The sequence below is a fragment of the Stegostoma tigrinum genome, chromosome 19 (assembly GCF_030684315.1).
Source record: "Stegostoma tigrinum isolate sSteTig4 chromosome 19, sSteTig4.hap1, whole genome shotgun sequence".
NCBI lineage: Eukaryota > Metazoa > Chordata > Chondrichthyes > Orectolobiformes > Stegostomatidae > Stegostoma > Stegostoma tigrinum.
In genome coordinates this window covers 12,245,915-12,266,957 of record NC_081372.1, presented here as the reverse complement: position 1 = coordinate 12,266,957, position 21,043 = coordinate 12,245,915, and the positions used below count along the sequence as shown (strand labels likewise).

At 48.8% G+C, this 21,043-nt stretch overlaps 1 protein-coding gene across 2 annotated transcripts in view; it reads right to left on the bottom strand.

Moving 5' to 3' along the window:
* arhgap46b (Rho GTPase activating protein 46b) overlaps nt 1-21,043 on the bottom strand; it is a 185,404-nt gene that overhangs the window by 109,336 nt on the left and 55,025 nt on the right. The window contains exon 2 of one of the 2 annotated variants that reach the window (XM_048550065.2): nt 5-433. In XM_048550065.2, the coding sequence (XP_048406022.1) occupies nt 5-433 (429 nt within the window). The remainder of the gene's footprint in view (nt 1-4; nt 434-21,043) is intronic. The other variant, XM_059652739.1, reaches the window with a different exon arrangement.

Below are 21,043 nucleotides of genomic sequence, written 5' to 3'. Positions count from 1 at the left end.
TTACCTTGCACATTCTTTGCGACTTGCTGAATTCTGCATCCCCCTGACAGCTTCATTCACATTCTCCATGTCCTGGATCCCCGGCAGCTGGGCGGGGAAAGTGCAAACCTCACCGCTAGAATTCTTCCGGGAGCGTACACTGTCGCCAGGCTGCTGGCCCCAGCTCTCCGACTGGGAATTCCTCTTCATGGCCTGGAGCCGTGCCAGGGGGACAACGTCACAGTTCTGCGGCCGGTGCCAGACGGTCTGTTTCGTGAGAGCATTGTAGTAATAGAACCTGTTGTTGTTCTGGTCAAACAGCTCCCACCACTGGTTCTCACTCGACTGGCGGACATGTACGCGCTGTGGTGGATCCCAACCACACTCACCAGTCACCAGGTTCACATACATGTGTTCCCGAGTGCGAGGCTCAATTATCTCCACCCAATCTGTGCTAAAGAGAATGAAAATGGGGAAATAATTAATACATTTACTTGAAGTAATTTGTGTCATAATTACAGTGAAGAAACAGGCCATTCTTCCTCCACCAGCCCCCTTATGGGCTACTTTGTCAAAATAGGTCTCTTTTGGCTCACTTGGCTGGATGGCCGGTCTCCGATGCAGGGTTGGGTTCATTTCCCATCACTGGTTGAGATTACCATGGAGGACTCTCCCCTCGCCTGAGGCATTGTTAAACCACCACCTGCCATCTCTCGCTAAGGAGAGAGTTGGATGCTAGCAACTTTACCTTTACTGTTGTTATTTTGCCCAAACCCCAACTTTGGGCCTCCTCGAGCTGAAGGATGGCACCGTCAGTCACAGGCACTTCAGTCCAACCCATCTATGCTAAGCTGGATTCCTAAACTGAACTGGTCCCATTTGCCTGCATTTGGGCCACTTCCCTCTAAACCATTTCTCTCTATATACCTGTTCAAATGTCCTTCAAATGCTGTAACTGTACCATTACACACCACTTCATCTAACAGCTCGTTCCACACAAGCACCACCCTCTGTGTGAAAAAGCTGCCTCTCAGGTCCCTCTTAAATCTTTCCCCTCACATCTTAAACCTATGCCCTCTGGTTTTGGACTCTGCTATCTGGGAAAAAGACCTTGCTTATTCATCTTATCCATGCCCCTCATTTTATAAGCCTCTATAAAGGTCACCCCACAGCGTCTGAGATTCTAGGGAAAGCAACCCCAACCTATTCAGCCTCTCCCTACAGCCCAAATCCCCCGACCCTGACAATCTTTTCTGTACCCCTTTCAAGTTTAATAACACCGTTCCTATAGCAGGGAGACCAGAAGTGAACGTAATACTCCAAAAGGGGCCTAACTAGCATCCTGTACAGCCACAACATGACCGCCCAATTCCTATAGTCAATGCACTGACCAATAAAGGCAAGTGTATCAAATGCCTTCTTCATTATCCTGTCTACCTGCGACTCCACTTGCAAGGAACTATGCACTCGTACCCCGGTCTCTTTGTTCAGCAATACTCCCCAGGCCGTGAAAAGCAATGGTAATATCTTAACTCGCACATCAGTTTTGACTTAATCCTTGCATCTACCCTCCCCGAGATAATGTCTTTGAGAAACCAGCACAGAATTTTAATTATTTTTTTCTGACTTCACAACCAAAAGATATCTTTTCTTCGCTCATTTCCATCAACATTGCCCAAACTACTTGTCAGCGCTGCTCGTGGTTATTTTCAGCATTTAATATTTAATTCAAGTCTCGTGACAATTGAACCTTTATATATATATGTCAATTAATGCTTAATTTCCCACAAGACCTTCCTCCTTAGTCATTCAAACTTCACTCCACCATAAGCCCTTCTTTTTATATTGGAGATACAAAGGGATCTTTTGTTGATCAGGGCAGATTAGATAGTTTTATTACATACATTTGCATACATGCAAATCGAGCTCCTCAGCCATCGTCAAATTGACATTAATTCTAACAAACTTAAACCTAATTAAAATTACCATTTTCCTGACATTGACATAAAAGCATGCTGGGTATTACTGTAGAATTACTACTCAGTTTCAAAACTCACTTTTTCCCAGAACAGATTCACAAACAGACTGAATAGGACAGCATCTATTAAGAGCAAACACAAACTTTACAGTCTCCTTCAGGTCTATTTCTTTCGCTTCCTCCTCGCAACCACAGCACACCGCACTGTGACGTTGTGGTTTTTTTCGCCCTCACAATTTATTTCAGATCCCCCTAGACCTAAGAGCAAGGACAGATTAAAAGGGCAACTGGTGTCTTACTACGCCATAATAATTCCAGGCAAATTTGACAAAGACAGGGACCAATGGAACATCTTAAGGTACCAGACAATGTGGAAGGCAGAGGCCATCTGAGATCGGCAAAATCCTCAATGATGGAAACTTCAAATAGTCCCTGGATGAGCACTTGAAGTGTCAGATAACATTCAAGGCTATGGGCTTGGTGCAGGAAAGTGGGACTAGTGTAGGTGGTGGCCTATTTTTGGCAGTACAGACCTGATGGGCCAAATGGCTTCTTCCGTGTCTGACTCTACGAGTCTAAGACGGTGAATGTTAAAAAGTTGCTGCTGTCATGTGACTGCAGGGTTTTACAAAACATGCGACAATCATGAAATCTAGCAGGGGAGATGCAGCAGATATTTAAAGCAGCACTATTTAAGTCCGTCTGAAAGAGGCACATGCTTTTGTAATAAACTGTGATTATATAAATCATGCATGCAGAAAATCCTGACTTTTGTTTAATTGGCTTAAACATTGAACTTGCAATTAATAAGCAGTGTAATGCCAGAATTGAGATGTTAAGACATGTTAATGCTCATATTTGGAGTTTCCTAATCTTTTAAACTAGACTTCATGAAGACAGCATTTACTTTTCACCAAGAATGTTGTACTACACGCAGCCTGTTGAAACTGGAGTTGCAGACACATTCTCCATCATATCCTGTACCCAGAGGGGCATTAAACACATCTCAGATCTGACTCAGTATTCGTCAAACATCAACGTTCTGAGTACTGGAAAGGTTGGTCTAAAAACAAGGCATAAAAGCTCCCAGACCATTTTCAAATGAGCAAAATAAGATTCCCAGACCATTTTCCAGCCACAATACATCCAGTGTTCATTTCAGATTGTTATTCATATGACAGATTCTCTTGAGAGCTAAAGAGATGGCAGATAGAAATTCCATTTTGACACTACTGGGAAATAAAGTCTTGACAGAAATCTCTGATTCCATTATGGGGTTGGGTTTCAAAAAGAAAACTGCAGAGACAAATGAAAATCAGCTGATGTTGAATTACACACTCACGGTCACACTCTTTGCAACAACACTCCAGAACACGTTGTGATTCTGGAAGTCTTAATAACATGCCATGCAAGTCCAAGTAAAAACGAGTCTCCATTTGACTGCTTTGTCGAAAAGCAGATGACGGAAAACTACCATTACTGGAATTAATACTCCCAGGCAGGGCACAGCTTTCACAAAGACACTACTGGAATTAATACTCCCAGGCAGGGCACAGCTTTCACAAAGACACTACTGGAATTAATACTCCCAGGCAGGGCACAGCTTTCACAAAGACACTACTGGAATTAATACTCCCAGGCAGGGCACAGCTTTCACAAAGACACTACTGAAATTAATACTCCTAGGCAGGGCACAGCTTTCACAAAGACACTACTGAAATTAATACTCCCAGGCAGGGCACAGCTTTCACAAAGACACTACTGGAATTAATACTCCTAGGCAGGGCACAGCTTTCACAAAGACACTACTGGAATTAATACTCCCAGGCAGGGCACAGCTTTCACAAAGACACTACTGAAATTAATACTCCCAGGCAGGGCACAGCTTTCACAAAGACACTACTGAAATTAATACTCCCAGGCAGGGCACAGCTTTCACAAAGACACTACTGAAATTAATACTCCTAGGCAGGGCACAGCTTTCACAAAGACACTACTGAAATTAATACTCCTAGGCAGGGCACAGCTTTCACAAAGACACTACTGGAATTAATACTCCCAGGCAGGGCACAGCTTTCACAAAGACACTACTGAAATTAATACTCCTAGGCAGGGCACAGCTTTCACAAAGACACTCGTTTACCGTCTAACAGCATTATAAATTCAGACAGTACATTGTAACTTGATACCCTACCCTCAAAATTACTTTCAAGAAATTATAACACTCATGTCATCCATTTCAAAATTTGCTAAGTTTCAAATGTAGTCTGAACGTCAAAATCAAGTACGATTGGAGGAGATTAGCGAATTGTAGCAGCTGTCATTACTACATGGCTATATTTCACTCCGAGCTGCTGGCCTCCATGGAGAAGATTGCTGAAGGTATGTCTTGTACATGTGGTGAATGTAAGCTACAAATAGCAACAAGTTTAGGCATGTCTCAAGACCAATTGCAACCTCGTTTAATCCACCTCAGCATTCCTCAGACTTGGGCATATACTGTGATAATGCTAGGCATTTGGGGGAGTTTAAAAACAACACTTTTTCAAAGGAATGTACACCTTGTGTAGAAAACAGAGTCCATCACTTTCAATTGGCCAAATAATTATATATGTGCCACAGGAATTAAAAATTCTTCCCAAATGCTGGCATTCTGTTAATCTATTTCTTTCGCTTCCTCCTCGCGACCACAGCACACTGCACTGTGATTCACGATATGATATTGTACAGTCCCACAGGGTCAGTGAACTCAAAATCAAAATTCAAAATCATGACTCATGCAGGAACTGACAGCATGTGAACTTTAGCATCTTCAAAATGCTGCTTCATTGGAATGCAGAAACATTCAACATGCAGCTGCATGTGAAAGCTAGAGCTTAATATTTTCTCCATCTGTGGATTTCTCTCTTGCTTTCCTGAAAAAGAGAGTTGGTTGATGTTGGGATACAATACTATCACTGGATGGGATTTGGGGAGAGATATAAATAGCCACTGGGCTAGACTACTTCCATTTCCTTCCAGAGAGTCAACCATGCAAGAAACCTCCCAAATGGGAATGGCACATTGTGCCAATCACAGGGTTCCCACAGGTACTATATAATTCAGATAAATGCAGGATGCCGTATTTGGTAAGGCAAACCAGGGCAGGATTTCCCATAACCAGTCCAACCTGTCTCTGCCTCCCTAACCGGCTCTTCCTCTCACCCATCCCTTCCTCCCACCCCAAGCTGCACCCCCAGCTACCTACTAACCTCATCCCACTTCCTTGACCTGTCCGTCTTCCCTGGACTGACCTATCCCCTCCCTACCTATCTTCTTTACTCTCCATCTTCGGTCCGCCTCCCCCTCTCTCCCTATTTATTCCAGTTCCCTCTCCCCATCCCCCTCTCTGATGAAGGGTCTAGGCCCGAAACGTCAGCTTTTGTGCTCCTGAGATGCTGCTTGGCCTGCTGTGTTCATCCAGCCTCACATTTTATTATCTTGGAATTCTCCAGCATCTGCAGTTCCCATTATCTCAGGATTTACACACAGCTTGTGGTAGGTCCCTGGGGATCGAGCGGTGCAGGTACATTGTTCCTTGAAAGTGGCTTCACAGGTAGACAGAGTGGTGAAGGCAGCGTTTGGTACTTGTCTGCATCAGACACAGCATTGAGTATTGTGTTGTAACGTCATGTTACAGCTGTACAAGACATGGGTGTGGCCTCTTCTGGAGCACTGCGCACAATTCTGGTCGCCCTGCTATAGGAAGGATATTACTAAACTGCAAAGAAAGATTTACAAGCATGTTAGAGAGACTAGAAGGTTTGAGTTATAAGGAGAGGTTGAGTAGGATGGAACTACTTCCACTGGGAGTGTGGGAAGCTGAGGGGTGACCTCATAGAGGTTAATAAAATCTTGAGAGGCACAGATAGGTGAATAGCCAAAGTCTTTCCCTTGGGGTGGGGGATATTCTCAACTTGAGGGCATAGGTTTTAAAGTGAGGGGGAAAAGATTTACAAAGGACCTAAGGGGCAAGTTTTCCCACACAGAGAGTGATGCATATATGGAACAAGCTGCCAGCGGAAGTGGTAGATGGGAGCACAATTACAACATCGATAAACATTTAGACGGGTACATGGACAGGAAAGGTTTAGAGGGATGTGGGCTAAACATAGGCAAATGGGAGCAGTTGAGTTTAGGAACCCTGTTCAGCATGGACGAATTGTGCTGAAACGTCTGCTTCATGCTGTATGACATTAAGCGTCAGAGTTGGCAGTGCCATTTCTAATGCAGCTGTACCAAAATGTACATACAGGCATTCCGAAACACTCAGCAGGGCAGCTTGCTCAGATAATGGGAGCCAATGACTGACCTAGAACGAGTGGTTGGAGCTCCAACAGAATAGGACAGAGATGAAGGGAATTTCTTTTTAGCAAGGGTTTCAGATCTTTGAATTCAGAGTGCAACAGAGGCTGGCTCACTGAACAGATTCCAGGTGAAGGGAGAGTTTCGCGCTCCTAAGACGCTGCTTGACCTGCTGTGTTCATCCAGCTCCACGATTTGTTATCCAGGTGAAGGGAGACTGATTTTTTTGACAAGGGAGTGTTAGGGTAAGGGGTCGCCCGTTTAAGACAGAGATAAAGGAGTAATTTCTTCTCTCCAACGGTTGTGAATCAGTAGCATTTTTAAAAATCGCAGAGGGCTGTTGAGGCTGAGTCATTAAGTAGTTTCAAGGCTGAGACAGTCAGATTTTTAATTTGCCGAGAAATCAAGCTTTTGGGGAAAAGGCAGGGAAATAAAGTTGAGGATTATCAAGTCAGCCGTGATCTCATGAGATGGTGAAGCAGACCTGATGGGCTGAATGGCCTACTTCTGATCCTCTGTCTTGTAAGGGTTATGGGGCCAGGCAAGAAAACGGATTTGCAATCAAGCTGAGTTCTACAGTGATTATTACTGAGGAACAGAACATCCTCGAGGGGCCATAAGATTTACTCCAGCACCTAATTCTAGTGGGTTTATTTAGGTAATTACATTTATCCACTTCCAAGTTATTGCCTCGACACTTGCTTTGTCCTTCAAGTCAGCTGCTAGAAAATGTTTACACTGTACACTGATGGACTAGTGTACAAAGAAAGCACATTATTTTGTTTACGCAGAGTCCATTGATTTCCGATATACTTCGATGAAACAAAATCGGGATGCTTTTCTACATTAAAAGGCAATTTCTACATTAAATAACTGCAAGTTTTATAAAATGTTCCTGACACTTGTGACAAATTTAGATTTTTCAACTCACGCAGCTGGCTTTCCTGAAATTTGTGAAGTAGTTGAGGTCACAGAGGCAGTAAACTCAGAATCACGTGCCAAATTTTCCTGATAAAATAGCAACACAAATAACCCTGTGGATGTGTGGACTGATTTCCACATGAAGAAGTACGTCAGTCATTGTGAATCTCAAAGACCTGCGAGCCAGTTCAGTGTATGCTGCTGATTGACTTGTGCAAATGGTACATCAACCTCAGCCTCATGGTTTTGTTTTAAACAATTTGTTGCATTTGTCTATTACACCCGTTGGAGGCTGCAGTGCAAGGACACTGCGAACAATGCAATAATAATTCATTCAATGCTGACCAATCTCGAAAAATGAACTCATTCTTATTATTAGTGATTGAGGCAAATTCAAATGCATTTTACTTTCCTTTCTCTCTGCAAATCCAAAGTTTTTTATTCCCCCCCTCTCCTCACATTTCTTCAATGCTGACCGATCTCAAAAAATGAGCTCATTCTTATTATCAGTAATTGAGGCAAATTCAAATGCATTTTACTTTCCTTTCCTTGTGAATCCAATATTTCTTTCCTGCTCCTCACATTACTATTCCTGATTTGAGTCTAATTCACTCTATTTCTTGTGGCAAGGCTGGAAAAATCACGACCAAGAAAGCAGCTGAGGCCAAAACAGTGTAAGATTTCGAAAAGGGTTCGATATGGCACATTGGATAAAGGGATCAAAGAATCTGGCGGGCAAGTGGGAACAGGCTACTGCATTAGATGATCAGCCATGATCATAATGAATGATGGTACATGCTCAAAGGGCTGAAAGGCCTCTTCCTGCTCCTATTTTGTGTTTCTCCGTCATTCCGAGCTCTCTTCTCAATTACCGAGTCATAGAGTCATACAGCAAGAAAAAAGACCCTTCGATCCAACCAAGATAATAAAGTGTGGAACTGGATGAACACAGCAGGCCAAGCAGCATCTTAGGAGCACAAAAGCTGACGTTTTGAGCCTTGACCCTGATGAAGGTCCGAAGGGTCTAGGCCTGAAATGTCAGCTTTTGTGCTTCTAAGATACTGCTTAGCCTGCTGTGTTCATCCAGCTTCACACTTTGTTATCTTGGTTTCTTCAGCATCTGCAGTTCCCATCATTTTCAGTCCAACCAGTTCATGCAAACCATAACCCTAATCTAAACTAGTTCCACCTGCCTGTACTTGGCCCTTAACACTCCAAACAATTCTTATTCACGTGCTTGTCTAAATGTCTTTTAGATGTTCTAACTTGTACCCTCATCCAAAACTTCCTCTGGCAGTTCATTCCACTTTGAGTAAAAAAAAATTGTCCCTCATGTCTTTTTAAAATCTTTCTCTTCTCACCTTGAAAATATGCCCCCTAGTCTTGAAATCCCCCACCTTCGGAAAAAGACACCTACTCATTCACCCTATGTACACCTCTCATGATTTTATGAATCTCTACAAAGGTCAACCCTCAGACTCCTGCACTGCAGTGAAAAAAGTCCCAGTCTATCCAGCCTCTCCTTATAACAAAGCTCTCCATTCCCGGCAACTTACCGGTAAATCTCTTCTCAGCCTTCTCCAGCTTAATAATAACGGGATGACCAAAACTGGACACAGTACTCCAGAACAGGCCTCACCAACATCCTGAAAAATCTCAACATTATTGTTGAAATCACTGGACAAGGAGGTAAATGGCTAACCCTTCGTTCACTGAGGTACTATTTACGTTGGCATGTTGCTGCAGTTACAGCAGGAAGATGTTATTCCAGCTGATGGGTGCAGAGTTAGTCCAACAAAGTGCTCACTATGTGCAGTTCCACTCCAGTAATGAGAGTCTGACCAGGAACCAGAGCTTCACTCTACTAATTACCAAAGTAAAAATAACAACGATGTCAAGTGCTGTAGACTGCTACTAAAACCAACAGTTAAAACTGACAGCAAAGCGGTCATTAAACACAGGGAATAAATTCCCAGGCAGCAGTTGAAGGAAAAGCCATGGAATCACTTAAGAAGTGATCAAAGGCTAAGGCTGGAGTGAAACGTTAAGTCTTTCTGGATGACTGAGCTGCCATGCGCTCAGTAGCCTCACATGCCAATACGTTAGCTCATGATCAGATACAGAGATGTGTTTGGCGGGGGGGAGGGGGGGCAGTGGGAGAAGGCGGAGGTTGTGGGGAGAAGAGTGCAGACATGATTGTCTCACCTCCTTCTTGAATGCCTCCAAATGCAAATTGTCCAAAACAGCTGGAATTCAGATTGAAGTCTGCATTTTGTTCCCGAAACCTGCTCCATCATGAAAACTATTTTAAAACTTTAGGTTTGTTTACATTAATAAACTCAAATAGCCAGTCTTTCACCTCCCGATTGTGCTGTGATGTCAAATGCAATCAGTAGACTTGCAATGAAATGCGCTATACAATGTTGTCAGTCTGTGCCTTCTGGGTTTAAGCCTGACATTCTATACTTAAAGAGCCAACTGAACTTCCATTATTTATCCCCTTTTGCACAGGAAACTTCATACGACAGGAGAGAATTAACAACAGACCTCAGAAAAACAAAGGAGAACCACAACAGGCAATCTTATTGCAGATACGCTCAGGCTGCAGTTTGAGGGAGGGAGGGGGTGAGGGAGGGAGGGGGTGAGGGAGGGAGGGAGGGAGTGCATTTTTCTCTTCACTGTCAGAACCCCACCCAAAAACACCAATCCGGGTCAGGGAACAGCATACAAATGGAATTGTCCTGTAAACACATACAAATGGTGTGCACGTCTTCGAAGGAATGAGACTAGACAGTGTATGCAGCTCACAGAGAATGTTGGTTTCTGAGGTTTGCCCAGACGAGCAAACCTCTTGCCAATTTGAAATTGGTCTTGCAGATTGCTGAATAGATGGGAGACAGGCAGAAAGTGAAAGAGGCACTCACAAAATGGGTGGTGCTGCTTGCTTTGTGCCTTCTGGAAGATTTGCACCATGAGGAGCCAAGTGTGACTGGGATTTCAGACTTGGAATCCACCACTGCCTTCTATAATCTGTTATCAAACTGAATTTTAATTTGCTTCATTGTCACATGTACTCACATAAGTAGTGAAAAGTTTACAGGTCACCACTTACAACACTGAGGCTGGCATCCCTTCACCATATCACACATGCGCGGTACGTGGGCTCAGCTCAAAGCCAGTCCTCTTGAATGAGGAGACTCTCCAAATCGCCCGTTTATATCTGTCAGTCAGGTCTCCCTGATTGCCCCAGGTTAACAACCTCAATCAAGGATCTCATCGTCAACAAAATTCACTTGGCCATGGTTCCAATCACTACATTTTAGGTTCAAAAGTACCTAGTTACAGATTTTTAGCACAAATTCTTAGGAAAAAAAAAATTAGAAAAACAAAAATCCAGCATCACAGACCTTCAAAACTACAAAATCATCGTAATTATGTATTATTGTAGGTAATAACTCAGGTAATGAGTGAGGGACACAGAGGGCTCATGTTGCAGCATGACAGGCACAGGGCATTCTTCTCTAGAAATGTCCTGTTGTTCTCTTAGTAGGAAAGCTTGCCTTTTTCCTTTCATTCACTGAATGTCACTGGTTCAACCATTAATTATTGCCCATCCCTAATTGCCTAGAGAACACATCAGGAGTCACAGAGGTAAGCACAGCAGTTTGCTTCCCTAAAGACTGTTGGACTTTTCCAACAATAGACAAATTGCATGGATTCCACATTTTGTTTTATTTATTGAATTCAAATTCCACCATGGTGAGGACTGAAACATGGTGGATCTGACATATGAAGAGAGATTGACTAGGTTGGGATTGTTTTCACTGAAGTTTAGACAAATGAGGGGAGATCTCACAGAAGGGTCTAGGCCCGAAACGTCAGCTTTTGTGCTCCTGAGATGCTGCTGGGCCTGCTGTGTTCATCCAGCCTCACATTTTATTGTCTACAAAATTCTAACAGGACTGGACATGGTAGGTGCAGGGAGGATGTTCCCGAAGAGGGGTGTGTCCTGGACCGGGGTCACAGTCTGAGGATTTGCGGTAGACAATTTAGGACAGAGATAAGGAGACATTTCTTCACCCAAAGAGTGGTGAGTCTGTGGAATTCATTACCACAGGAAGTAATTGATGCCAAAACATTGAATGTATTCAAGAGGCAATTGAATACGGGCACTTGGGGTGAGTGGGATCAAAGCTACTGGTGAGAAAGCAAGATTAGGCTATTCAACAAGACGATCAGCCCTGATCATGAAGAATGGCACAGCAGGCTTGAAAGGCTGAATAGCCTCCTCCTTTTCCTATCCTCTATGTTTCTATGAAACTTGATTCCCAGGACATGACCTGTGTCTCTGGGCTAAGCATCTAGCATTCATACCACTAGGCTATCACCTCCCCTTGTATGTGAGAGTGTGTTTGATGAAGCTGATTTGATTTAGGAACATTTAAGAGTAGGCCATTCCATCCATCGAGCCGGTCCCACCAATACAATCATGGCTGATCAAACACTTCTGTGCCTTTTACACTTCCCATCCCGATAACTCTATACCACACTGGTAATCAGAAATCTACCAATATCTGCCTTAAACATATTCAATGACTGAGATTCCACAGCTTTTGGGTAGAGGAGTCCAAAGGTGCATAACTCTCCAAGTGAAAAAAATTCTCACCTCAGACCCATGTGGCATCCCCTTAGTTTGAACTGCGTCTCCTGGCTGTAGATCACCCATCACCGCCAGGGAAATATCTTACCAGTTTCCATCCTGCTTATTCCTTCAAGTATTTTGTAAGTTTCAATGAGCAGGACTCAAAAAAGATTTGCAAGGAAGGTTTGAGTTATAGGGAGAGGCTTAATAGGTTGGGACTAATTGCCCTGAAGCACTGGAGGCTGAGGGTGGACCTTATAGAGATTTATAAAATCATGTAGGGGCATGGATAGGGTGAATTGTCAAGATCTTTTAGGGCAGTCCAAAACTAGAGGGCATCAGTTTAAGGTGAGAGTGGAAAGATTTAAAAGGGACCTAAGGATCACAGAGGGTGATGCGTATATGGAATGAGCTGCCAGAGGAAGTAGCGGAGGCTGCTACAATCACAACATTTAAAAAGGACCTGGATGGGTACATGAGTAGGATGGGTTCAAAAGGGATATGGGCCAAATGCTGGCAAATGGGACTAGATAAATTTAGGATATCTGGTCAGCAAGGATGCTTTGGACCAAAGGATCTGGATCCATGCTGTATATTTGTAAGACTCTATACGATCACCCCTCAGTCTTCACCATTTTAAAGAATCCAGGCCAAGCTTCCCCAAATTCCTTTCAGAGCACAGTCCTATCATCCCGGGATCAAGTCTGTTGCTCTTCCTCTCCAGTAATTATATCTCTGCAGAGGTAAGGAGACCAAAACTCTGCACAGTATTCCAGGGGCATTCCAGCCAAGCTCCACTGCAGTATGTAATAATGGAGCTCTTTGCTTGACATCAATTTGCCCCTGAAGCAAGATTTCACTCCTTCTGCACTCAAATGTCTTCCAACAAAGACTGACATTTCATTTGCCTTCCTAGTAGCTTTCTGAACCTGCACGTTAACCTTCAGTGGCTTATTGACAGGGGCATTTACGTCCCTTTGTACATCCACAATTTCTAACCATTATCATTTCAGAAATACTCTACGTATCTGGTCCTCAAAGTGGATAACCTTATCAAGATAGTAGGAACTGCCAATGTTGGAGAATCTGAGATAACAAGGTGTAGAGCTGGATGAACACAGCAGGCCAAGCAGTATCAGAGAAACAGGAAAGCTGACGTTTCTGCAGAAAGATCCAGACCCGAAACATTAGCCTTCCTGCTCCTCTGATGCTGCTTGGCCTGCTGTGTTCATCCAGCTCTACACCTTGTCATCTCTGGATAACCTTATAGTTTTCCACATTATATTCCATCCACTTTGTTCTAACCTGCTCGAAGAGACTGTCTATATTCTTCTGAAGCTGCCTTGTAATTTCATTGTAACACACATTCCCATTTGTTTTGTATCCATCATAAATTTGGAAATATTACATTTTGGTGCTTTCATCCAAATAAGTGATGTACATCGTGACCAGCTGGAGTAGCTGTACTTGTAGCTAATGACACAAGATCTTAACCTTAAAATTCCAATTACGGTACTACCATCCATAAAACAAAAACATGAACCTGGATTTATATAGCATCCTTCATGATCTCCAGCTGTTCAAAGGTGCTCTGCAGCTGTTGTAATGCAGGAAATGCAGCAGCCAATTTGCACATGCTGTGATGTCACGATGAGTCAAATTTGGATAATCCAAAAGTCTGGTTCCCTTGAAGTTGTCAGCCATTCCCACCAGAGGAACAGCAAATCTAACAGGGTGCTGCACATACAATGCAAACAAAAACATAAATTGCTGGAAAAGCTCAGCAGGTCTGGCAGCATCTGTGAAGAAAATAAAACATCACAGTTAACGTTTCAGGTCCGGTGACCCTTTCTAAGGGCTGTTCTGAAGAAGGGTCACTGGCCCCGAAACGTGAACTTTGATTTCTCTCCACAGATGCCGCCAGACCTGCTGAGATTTCCCAGCAACTTCTGTTTTTTGTTTCTGATTTACAGCATCTGCAGTTCTTTCGGCTTTTACAGAGTGCTGCACATGATAAGCTAAAGTCCTGGACTGACAACTCCAGATGAACTAAACTCGACCAAGTTTGTCATACAACACAATTCTAAGGATACAGGATAGGCCATTCAGGGCTGAGAGGAGGAGAAATTTCTTCACCCAGAGAGTAGTGAGCCACAATAAACAGTTGAGTTAAATACAGTTCTTAGGGATGTAGAGCTCAAAGGGTACAGGGAAATGCTGGAACAGATTATGGAGTTACAGCCATAATCATATTGAAAGACACAGCAGGCTCAAAGAGCTGAATGGCCTTCTCCTGCTCCTAGTTTCTATGTTCACACTAATCAATTGCAGCAGCATTAACCCATCCTAGAGCACGAAATAATGGAGCTCTGGGCAAGCTAACATTTAACATCAATGTGCCCCTGAAAGAACATTCAAACTCTGTACATATGGCAAAAGACAACAAATTAACCATAAAAAGACCATGAAGCCTGCCCAGAGCAAACTGTCAATACTTTTCAATGCAGTCTAATGAAAAAGTCGGGCTATCGTGAGTTGCTAACACGCCGAAAGTTTTCACGTCTTTACTGCTTTGCTACATTTTCATTTAAGATCTCTATTCAATACGGATAGCATTTCTAAGCACAAAGGGGCCTCTCCTTGGCTATCTTGAAGCTCTGCTTGTGTTTGAATTGTCTGCATTTACACTCACTGTAAAAGGCTCCAAATAAACAGAAAACACCAGGAAATCTCTCAATGGTTTAGGGATGAATACTGATGAGGACACAGGAGATAATCTGCCTGTTCTTCGTTGAAATAGCCACAGGATATTTTACTTCAGTCTGAGAGAGTCATTTCTGAAGAAGGGTCCTGGACGGAAGCATCAGCTTTCCTGCTCCTCTGATGCTGTCTGGCCTGTTGCGTTCCTCCAGCTCCACACTGTGTAATCTCAGAAATGGCCTAGCTTTGTGTTTTGTCCACCAGACGGTGCAGTGCTCCTCCAGTACCACACACTGCAGTGTTTAATCTAAATTATTGCTCACAACTTTGAAGTGAGTCTTGAGTTGACAGTCTTCTGACTCAGGGACATGAGTGAGTCATAGTTAACACTTACAGACTTCAGCAGAAACGAACAGAAGCTTCATCCAAGAGCAGTGGGTGTCAAGAAGCAAATGAGAAGGCAGCAGCGAGGCTGAAGGTCAAGGTAGGGCTGAGGGTTGAGTCAGTGAGGGAAGCAAAGAGCTGAGATGGAAAATGGTGAGGCCATGCATGGAATTGAATTGTATTGTTTCTTGTCACATGTAAGAAGTGCAAGTGTACTGTCACCATACATAAATGGCATCATTCACACTAACTTAGACTAAGTTAAGAAAAAGAAAAGATAACTTAAGAGAACCTAACTTTGTCTTCCATTGCCACACCCCCACTCCAGGCTCTCCACCCTTCACAACGCCACTGCCGCACCCCCACTCCAGGCTCTCCACCCTTCACCATGCCACTGCCGCACCCCCACCCTTCACCATGCCACTGCCAGAGTCCCACTCCGGCTGCCACACCAGCCTATGCTCGACCCGCCGTCGCTTGGACACAACCCACTTGGCCTGTCCCACCACACAGTTCCCAGTTGTGATCCGGCTCCTTCCCAACTCCTTAGGCAGATAGTTAAACGCAATGGGGTGGGATAGAATTATAACAGAGGGAAAGAGAAGCAGGGGGCGAGGAGGAGGGGGAAGAGGGCGCGGGGGAGGGGGGAGAGGGCGCGGGGGAGGGGGGGAGAGGGCGCGGGGGAGGGGGGAGAGGGCGCGGGGGAGGGGGAGAGGGCGCGGGGGAGGGGGAGAGGGCGCGGGGGAGGGGGAGAGGGCGCGGGGGAGGGGGAGAGGGCGCGGGGGAGGGGGAGAGGGCGCGGGGGAGGGGGAGAGGGCGCGGGGGAGGGGGAGAGGGCGCGGGGGAGGGGGAGAGGGCGCGGGGGAGGGGGAGAGGGCGCGGGGGAGAGGGCGCGGGGGAGAGGGCGCGGGGGAGGGGGAGAGGGCGCGGGGGAGGGGGAGAGGGCGCGGGGGAGGGGGAGAGGGCGCGGGGGAGGGGGAGAGGGCGCGGGGGAGGGGGAGAGGGCGCGGGGGGCGAGGGGGGAGAGGGCGCGGGGGGCGAGGGGGGAGAGGGCGCGGGGGGCGAGGGGGGAGAGGGCGCGGGGGGCGAGGGGGGAGAGGGCGCGGAGGGCGCGGGGGGCGAGGGGGGAGAGGGCGCGGGGGGCGAGGGGGGAGAGGGCGCGGGGGGCGAGGGGGGAGAGGGCGCGGGGGGCGAGGGGGGAGAGGGCGCGGGGGGCGAGGGGGGCGAGGGGGGAGAGGGCGCGGGGGGCGAGGGGGGCGAGGGGGGAGAGGGCGCGGGGGGCGAGGGGGGAGAGGGCGCGGGGGGCGAGGGGGGAGAGGGCGCGGGGGGCGAGGGGGGAGAGGGCGCGGGGGGCGAGGGGGGAGAGGGCGCGGGGGGCGAGGGGGGAGAGGGCGCGGGGGGCGAGGGCGCGGGGGGCGAGGGGGGAGAGGGCGCGGGGGGCGAGGGGGGAGAGGGCGCGGGGGGCGAGGGGGGAGAGGGCGCGGGGGGCGAGGGGGGAGAGGGCGCGGGGGGCGAGGGGGGAGAGGGCGCGGGGGGCGAGGGGGGAGAGGGCGCGGGGGGCGAGGGGGGAGAGGGCGCGGGGGGCGAGGGGGGAGAGGGCGCGGGGGGCGAGGGGGGAGAGGGCGCGGGGGGCGAGGGGGGCGAGGGGGGAGAGGGCGCGGGGGGCGAGGGGGGAGAGGGCGCGGGGGGCGAGGGGGGAGAGGGCGCGGGGGGCGAGGGGGGAGAGGGCGCGGGGGGCGAGGGGGGAGAGGGCGCGGGGGGCGAGGGGGGAGAGGGCGCGGGGGGCGAGGGGGGAGAGGGCGCGGGGGGCGAGGGGGGAGAGGGCGCGGGGGGCGAGGGGGGAGAGGGCGCGGGGGGCGAGGGGGGAGAGGGCGCGGGGGGCGAGGGCGCGGGGGGCGAGGGGGGAGAGGGCGCGGGGGGCGAGGGGGGAGAGGGCGCGGGGGGCGAGGGGGGAGAGGGCGCGGGGGGCGAGGGGGGAGAGGGCGCGGGGGGCGAGGGGGGAGAGGGCGCGGGGGGCGAGGGGGGAGAGGGCGCGGGGGCGAGGGGGGAGAGGGCGCGGGGGCGAGGGGGGAGAGGGCGCGGGGGGCGAGGGGGGAGAGGGCGCGGGGGGCGAGGGGGGAGAGGGCGCGGGGGGCGAGGGGGGAGAGGGCGCGGGGGGCGAGGGGGGAGAGGGCGCGGGGGCGAGGGGGGAGAGAGAGCGGGGGCGAGGGGGGAGAGAGAGCGGGGGCGAGGGGGGAGAGAGAGCGGGGGCGAGGGGGGAGAGAGAGCGGGGGCGAGGGGGGAGAGAGAGCGGGGGCGAGGGGGGAGAGAGAGCGGGGGCGAGGGGGGAGAGAGAGCGGGGGCGAGGGGGGAGAGAGGGCGGGGGCGAGGGGGGAGAGAGGGCGGGGGCGAGGGGGGAGAGAGGGCGGGGGCGAGGGGGGAGAGAGGGCGGGGGCGAGGGGGGAGAGAGGGCGGGGGCGAGGGGGGAGAGAGGGCGGGGGCGAGGGGGGAGAGAGGGCGGGGGCGAGGGGGGAGAGAGGGCGGGGGCGAGGGCGGGGGCGAGGGCGGGGGCGAGGGGGGGGCGAGGGGGGGGCGAGGGGGGGGCGAGGGGGGGGCGAGGGGGGGGCGAGGGGGGGGCGAGGGCGGGGGCGGGGGCGGGGGCGGGGGCGGGGGCGGGGGAGGGGGCGGGGGAGGGGGCGGGGGCGGGGGAGGGGGCGGGGGAGGGGGCGGGGGAGGGGGCGGGGGCGGGGGCGGGGGCGGGGGCGGGGGAGGGGGCGGGGGAGGGGGCGGGGGAGGGGGCGGGGGAGGGGGCGGGGGCGGGGGAGGGGGCGGGGGAGGGGGCGGGGGAGGGGGCGGGGGAGGGGGCGGGGGAGGGGGAGGGGGCGGGGGCGGGGGAGGGGGCGGGGGCGGGGGCGGGGGAGGGGGCGGGGGCGGGGGCGGGGGAGGGGGCGGGGGCGGGGGCGGGGGCGGGGGCGAGAGAGCGGGGGCGAGAGAGCGGGGGCGAGAGAGCGGGCGAGCGGGAGACAGACAGAAGTATAAATCGGAGAAATGATGATGGGGGATAGAAGCCAACGTAAGCTCAGTTTTGATGAGGTGTAACTCCGACTTGAAGAGTTAGCTTGCTCTGTCTCCATGGATGCTGTCTGACTCGCAGTGATCTCCAGCGTTTGTTGTTCTCAGTAAGTTACCAACAGTGCGTGCTTCAGGCTCAGAGAGTGAACCGCAGAGTTTCAAATGAGCCGAAGTCTATGAGTGGGCACAAGTTAGGGGCAGCATTGGAACAGCAAGGCTGAAAGCTACAGAAATAGAGAGAGAGATTTCAGGAACAGGCAGGCTGAGTAAAGGGTGGTGCGACAGAAATAGCAGAAAAAGTTCTTGGGTGATGTTTTTCAAATGTTACTCAAAGGGCCACATTTAGCATCAACAAGTCGTAATAGAGGACGAACATGCGGCAAGAGAAAAATAAAACCCACAGTTGATTACAGGTTCTTTCTACATTCAACATATTATTCTACACAAGGGCATGGAGAGTTGCGGATACCAGAAGCTGCACATAGGGGCTTTGACACTGCATATAGATTATGAAGTGGCTGATTTTGTTTTTATAATTATCTGATCAATCTTTCAGGGATGTTAGGACACGCCTTTGGAGCAGGTGGGACTCGAACCTGGGCCTCCCAGTTCAGAGGTAGGGTTATGTGCTACAAAAGCCCTTTGTTTTAGTCTCGTGCGAAAAGCCACTGAACGAAAACAGTGAATTGCAGACGCTAAAGATCTAAAACAAAAGCAGACCTTGCTGCAGGAACTCAGCAGATCTGGCAGCATCCATGGAGAGGGAAAGCAGAGTTAATGCTTCAAGACCAGTGACTCTTCTTCGGTCACTGAACTCAAAACATTAACTCTGCTTTCTCTCTCCATGGAGCACCTGCTGAGTTTCTCCAGCAAGTTCTGTTTTGTTAGAGTCCTGCATTAGTTGAACACCATCCTAATAAAAATAATTATTTGAAAATGAGCAGATTCATTGCATTCAATCAGCAGAACGTTCTTAAAACCTGTTGGGTTTAATCAGTTCCTAGAGGGAACACCAACACCCACACTGCAAACCAGCACTGACTTTCTCATGGTCACAAGGGACAAAAGATGCAACAGGAGCAGGAGGAGGCCATTCAGCCCTGTGAGCTGCTTTGCCATTCAACAAGGTCACGGCTGACCTCTTACATTAACTATCGGAATTGGGATGACAATTTGCGGCTGCACAGGTCATTGGTTAGGCCACTTTTGGAATACAGTGTTCAATTCTGGTCTCAAAGAACAAAGAAAATTACAGCACAGGAACAGGCCCTTCGGCCGTCCAAGCCTGCAGCAATCCAGGTCCTCTATCTAAAAAGTCTCCTTGCAATAGGAAACTTGAAAAGGTAGGATGTTACCAATGTTGGAGGGTTTGAGCTATAGGGAGAGGCTGAATAGGCTGGGGCATTTTTTCCCGGAAGCATTCGAGGCTGCAGGACGACTTTATAGAGGTTTATAAAATCATGAGGGGCATGAATAGGGTGAATAACCAAGGTCTGTTCCCCAGGGCAGGGGTATCCAAAAATAGAGGGCATAGGTTTAAGGTGAGAGGGAGAAGATATAAAAGGAGTCAAAGGTAAACATTTTCACGTAGAGGTTGATGAGTGTACAGAATGAGCTGCTAGAGGAAGTGGTAGAGGCTGGTACAAATAGAACATTTAAAAGGCATCTGGATGGGTACATGAATAGGAAGGGTTTGGAGGGATATGGGCCAGATGTTGGCCAACAGGACTAGATTAATTTTGGATATCTGGTCAGCATGGAGAAGTTGGACTTAAAGGTCTGTTTCTGTGCTGTATAACTCTTTGACTCCATGAATACTCTTTCAGTCCTACCTACATATCTCTCCATTCCCCTGCCAGCCTTGCCCATGTCCCAGAAACAGAGGAAGCCACTGCCACCCAAGTTCTCTTAAACATATTTTTTCAAAGAATTCAAAAGATCCAGATGGCTAAAGAGGTGTAACTACAATGGAATTGTACACAATGGAAAGGCAAACTAGGCATCAATCCTCTTCATTTTGTGGCTGCTGCCGTCATCTTGTTAATATTATCAAGATATTTCAGTAGATTGAGGTAATTAAAACTTGTGGAAAGGTGTGCCTTATCAACAGGTTTTATGGGAGTTTGTTTTTATCTGGATGTTTGTAATATCCTGTTGAAGCAGTGGGGAGCAAGGATTGCTCTGGTCAGTGTAAAGCTTTTTTACACATTAGGGGAGTGGTGGGGGCGGGTGGGGGCAGGAACAAACATTGCAGGCCAAAATCATTTTCTTCAGCAAACATTGTTCCTATTTGCTTAACAGACGCCATGAGACTCTCACTCACCTCGGCCAACTGTTTAATTTAGAATATCTGGTCAGCGCGGATGAGTTGAAGTGAAAGGTCTATTTCCATGCTCAACAGGTCCATGGAAGGAGAGGGCACACTGTCAGGTGCCCCAGTGCTGGTCTAAAGTCGGACTCCGCTCAGTCTAACCCTCTCCTTACCAACCCAGGACTCGTTACCTCCTTCCCTCCCAACCTCCAAAAGCAGAGGAAGGGCTCCTCAGTGTCCAACTTTTCAACCGACCATTCTCTTCCAAACTGCACTGTGAGTCCACCTACAGCACATAAACCACTGCGCTACAAGATGGCAGCTCACCACCACCTTCTCATGAGCAATCAGGGATCGACAATAAAATGCTGGGCCAGCTAATGACACTCATATTCCATGAGCAAGAGTCAGAAAGTTCTTCAAGAAAGGTGCCCGAGACCTGTGTGCAAAGTCCTTCTTCAGTGGCATCCACAGACCTCACCAGCACCAGTGAAGCGCACAGCAGACAGTGGCTTAGTGATAACGTCACTTGACAAGCAATCCAGGCATCCAGGAAAATGTTCGAGCCACCCAGGATTGAATCCCACCATGGCAGATGGTGAAATTAGATTTCACCAGAAAGCTAGTTTAATGGCCACTGTGTAACCGATATCAATGGTCACATATATTCTTGAGGGAAGGAAATTACACCTTCCTTACCTGGAGTCCAGATCCACAGCAATGGGGGTGACAT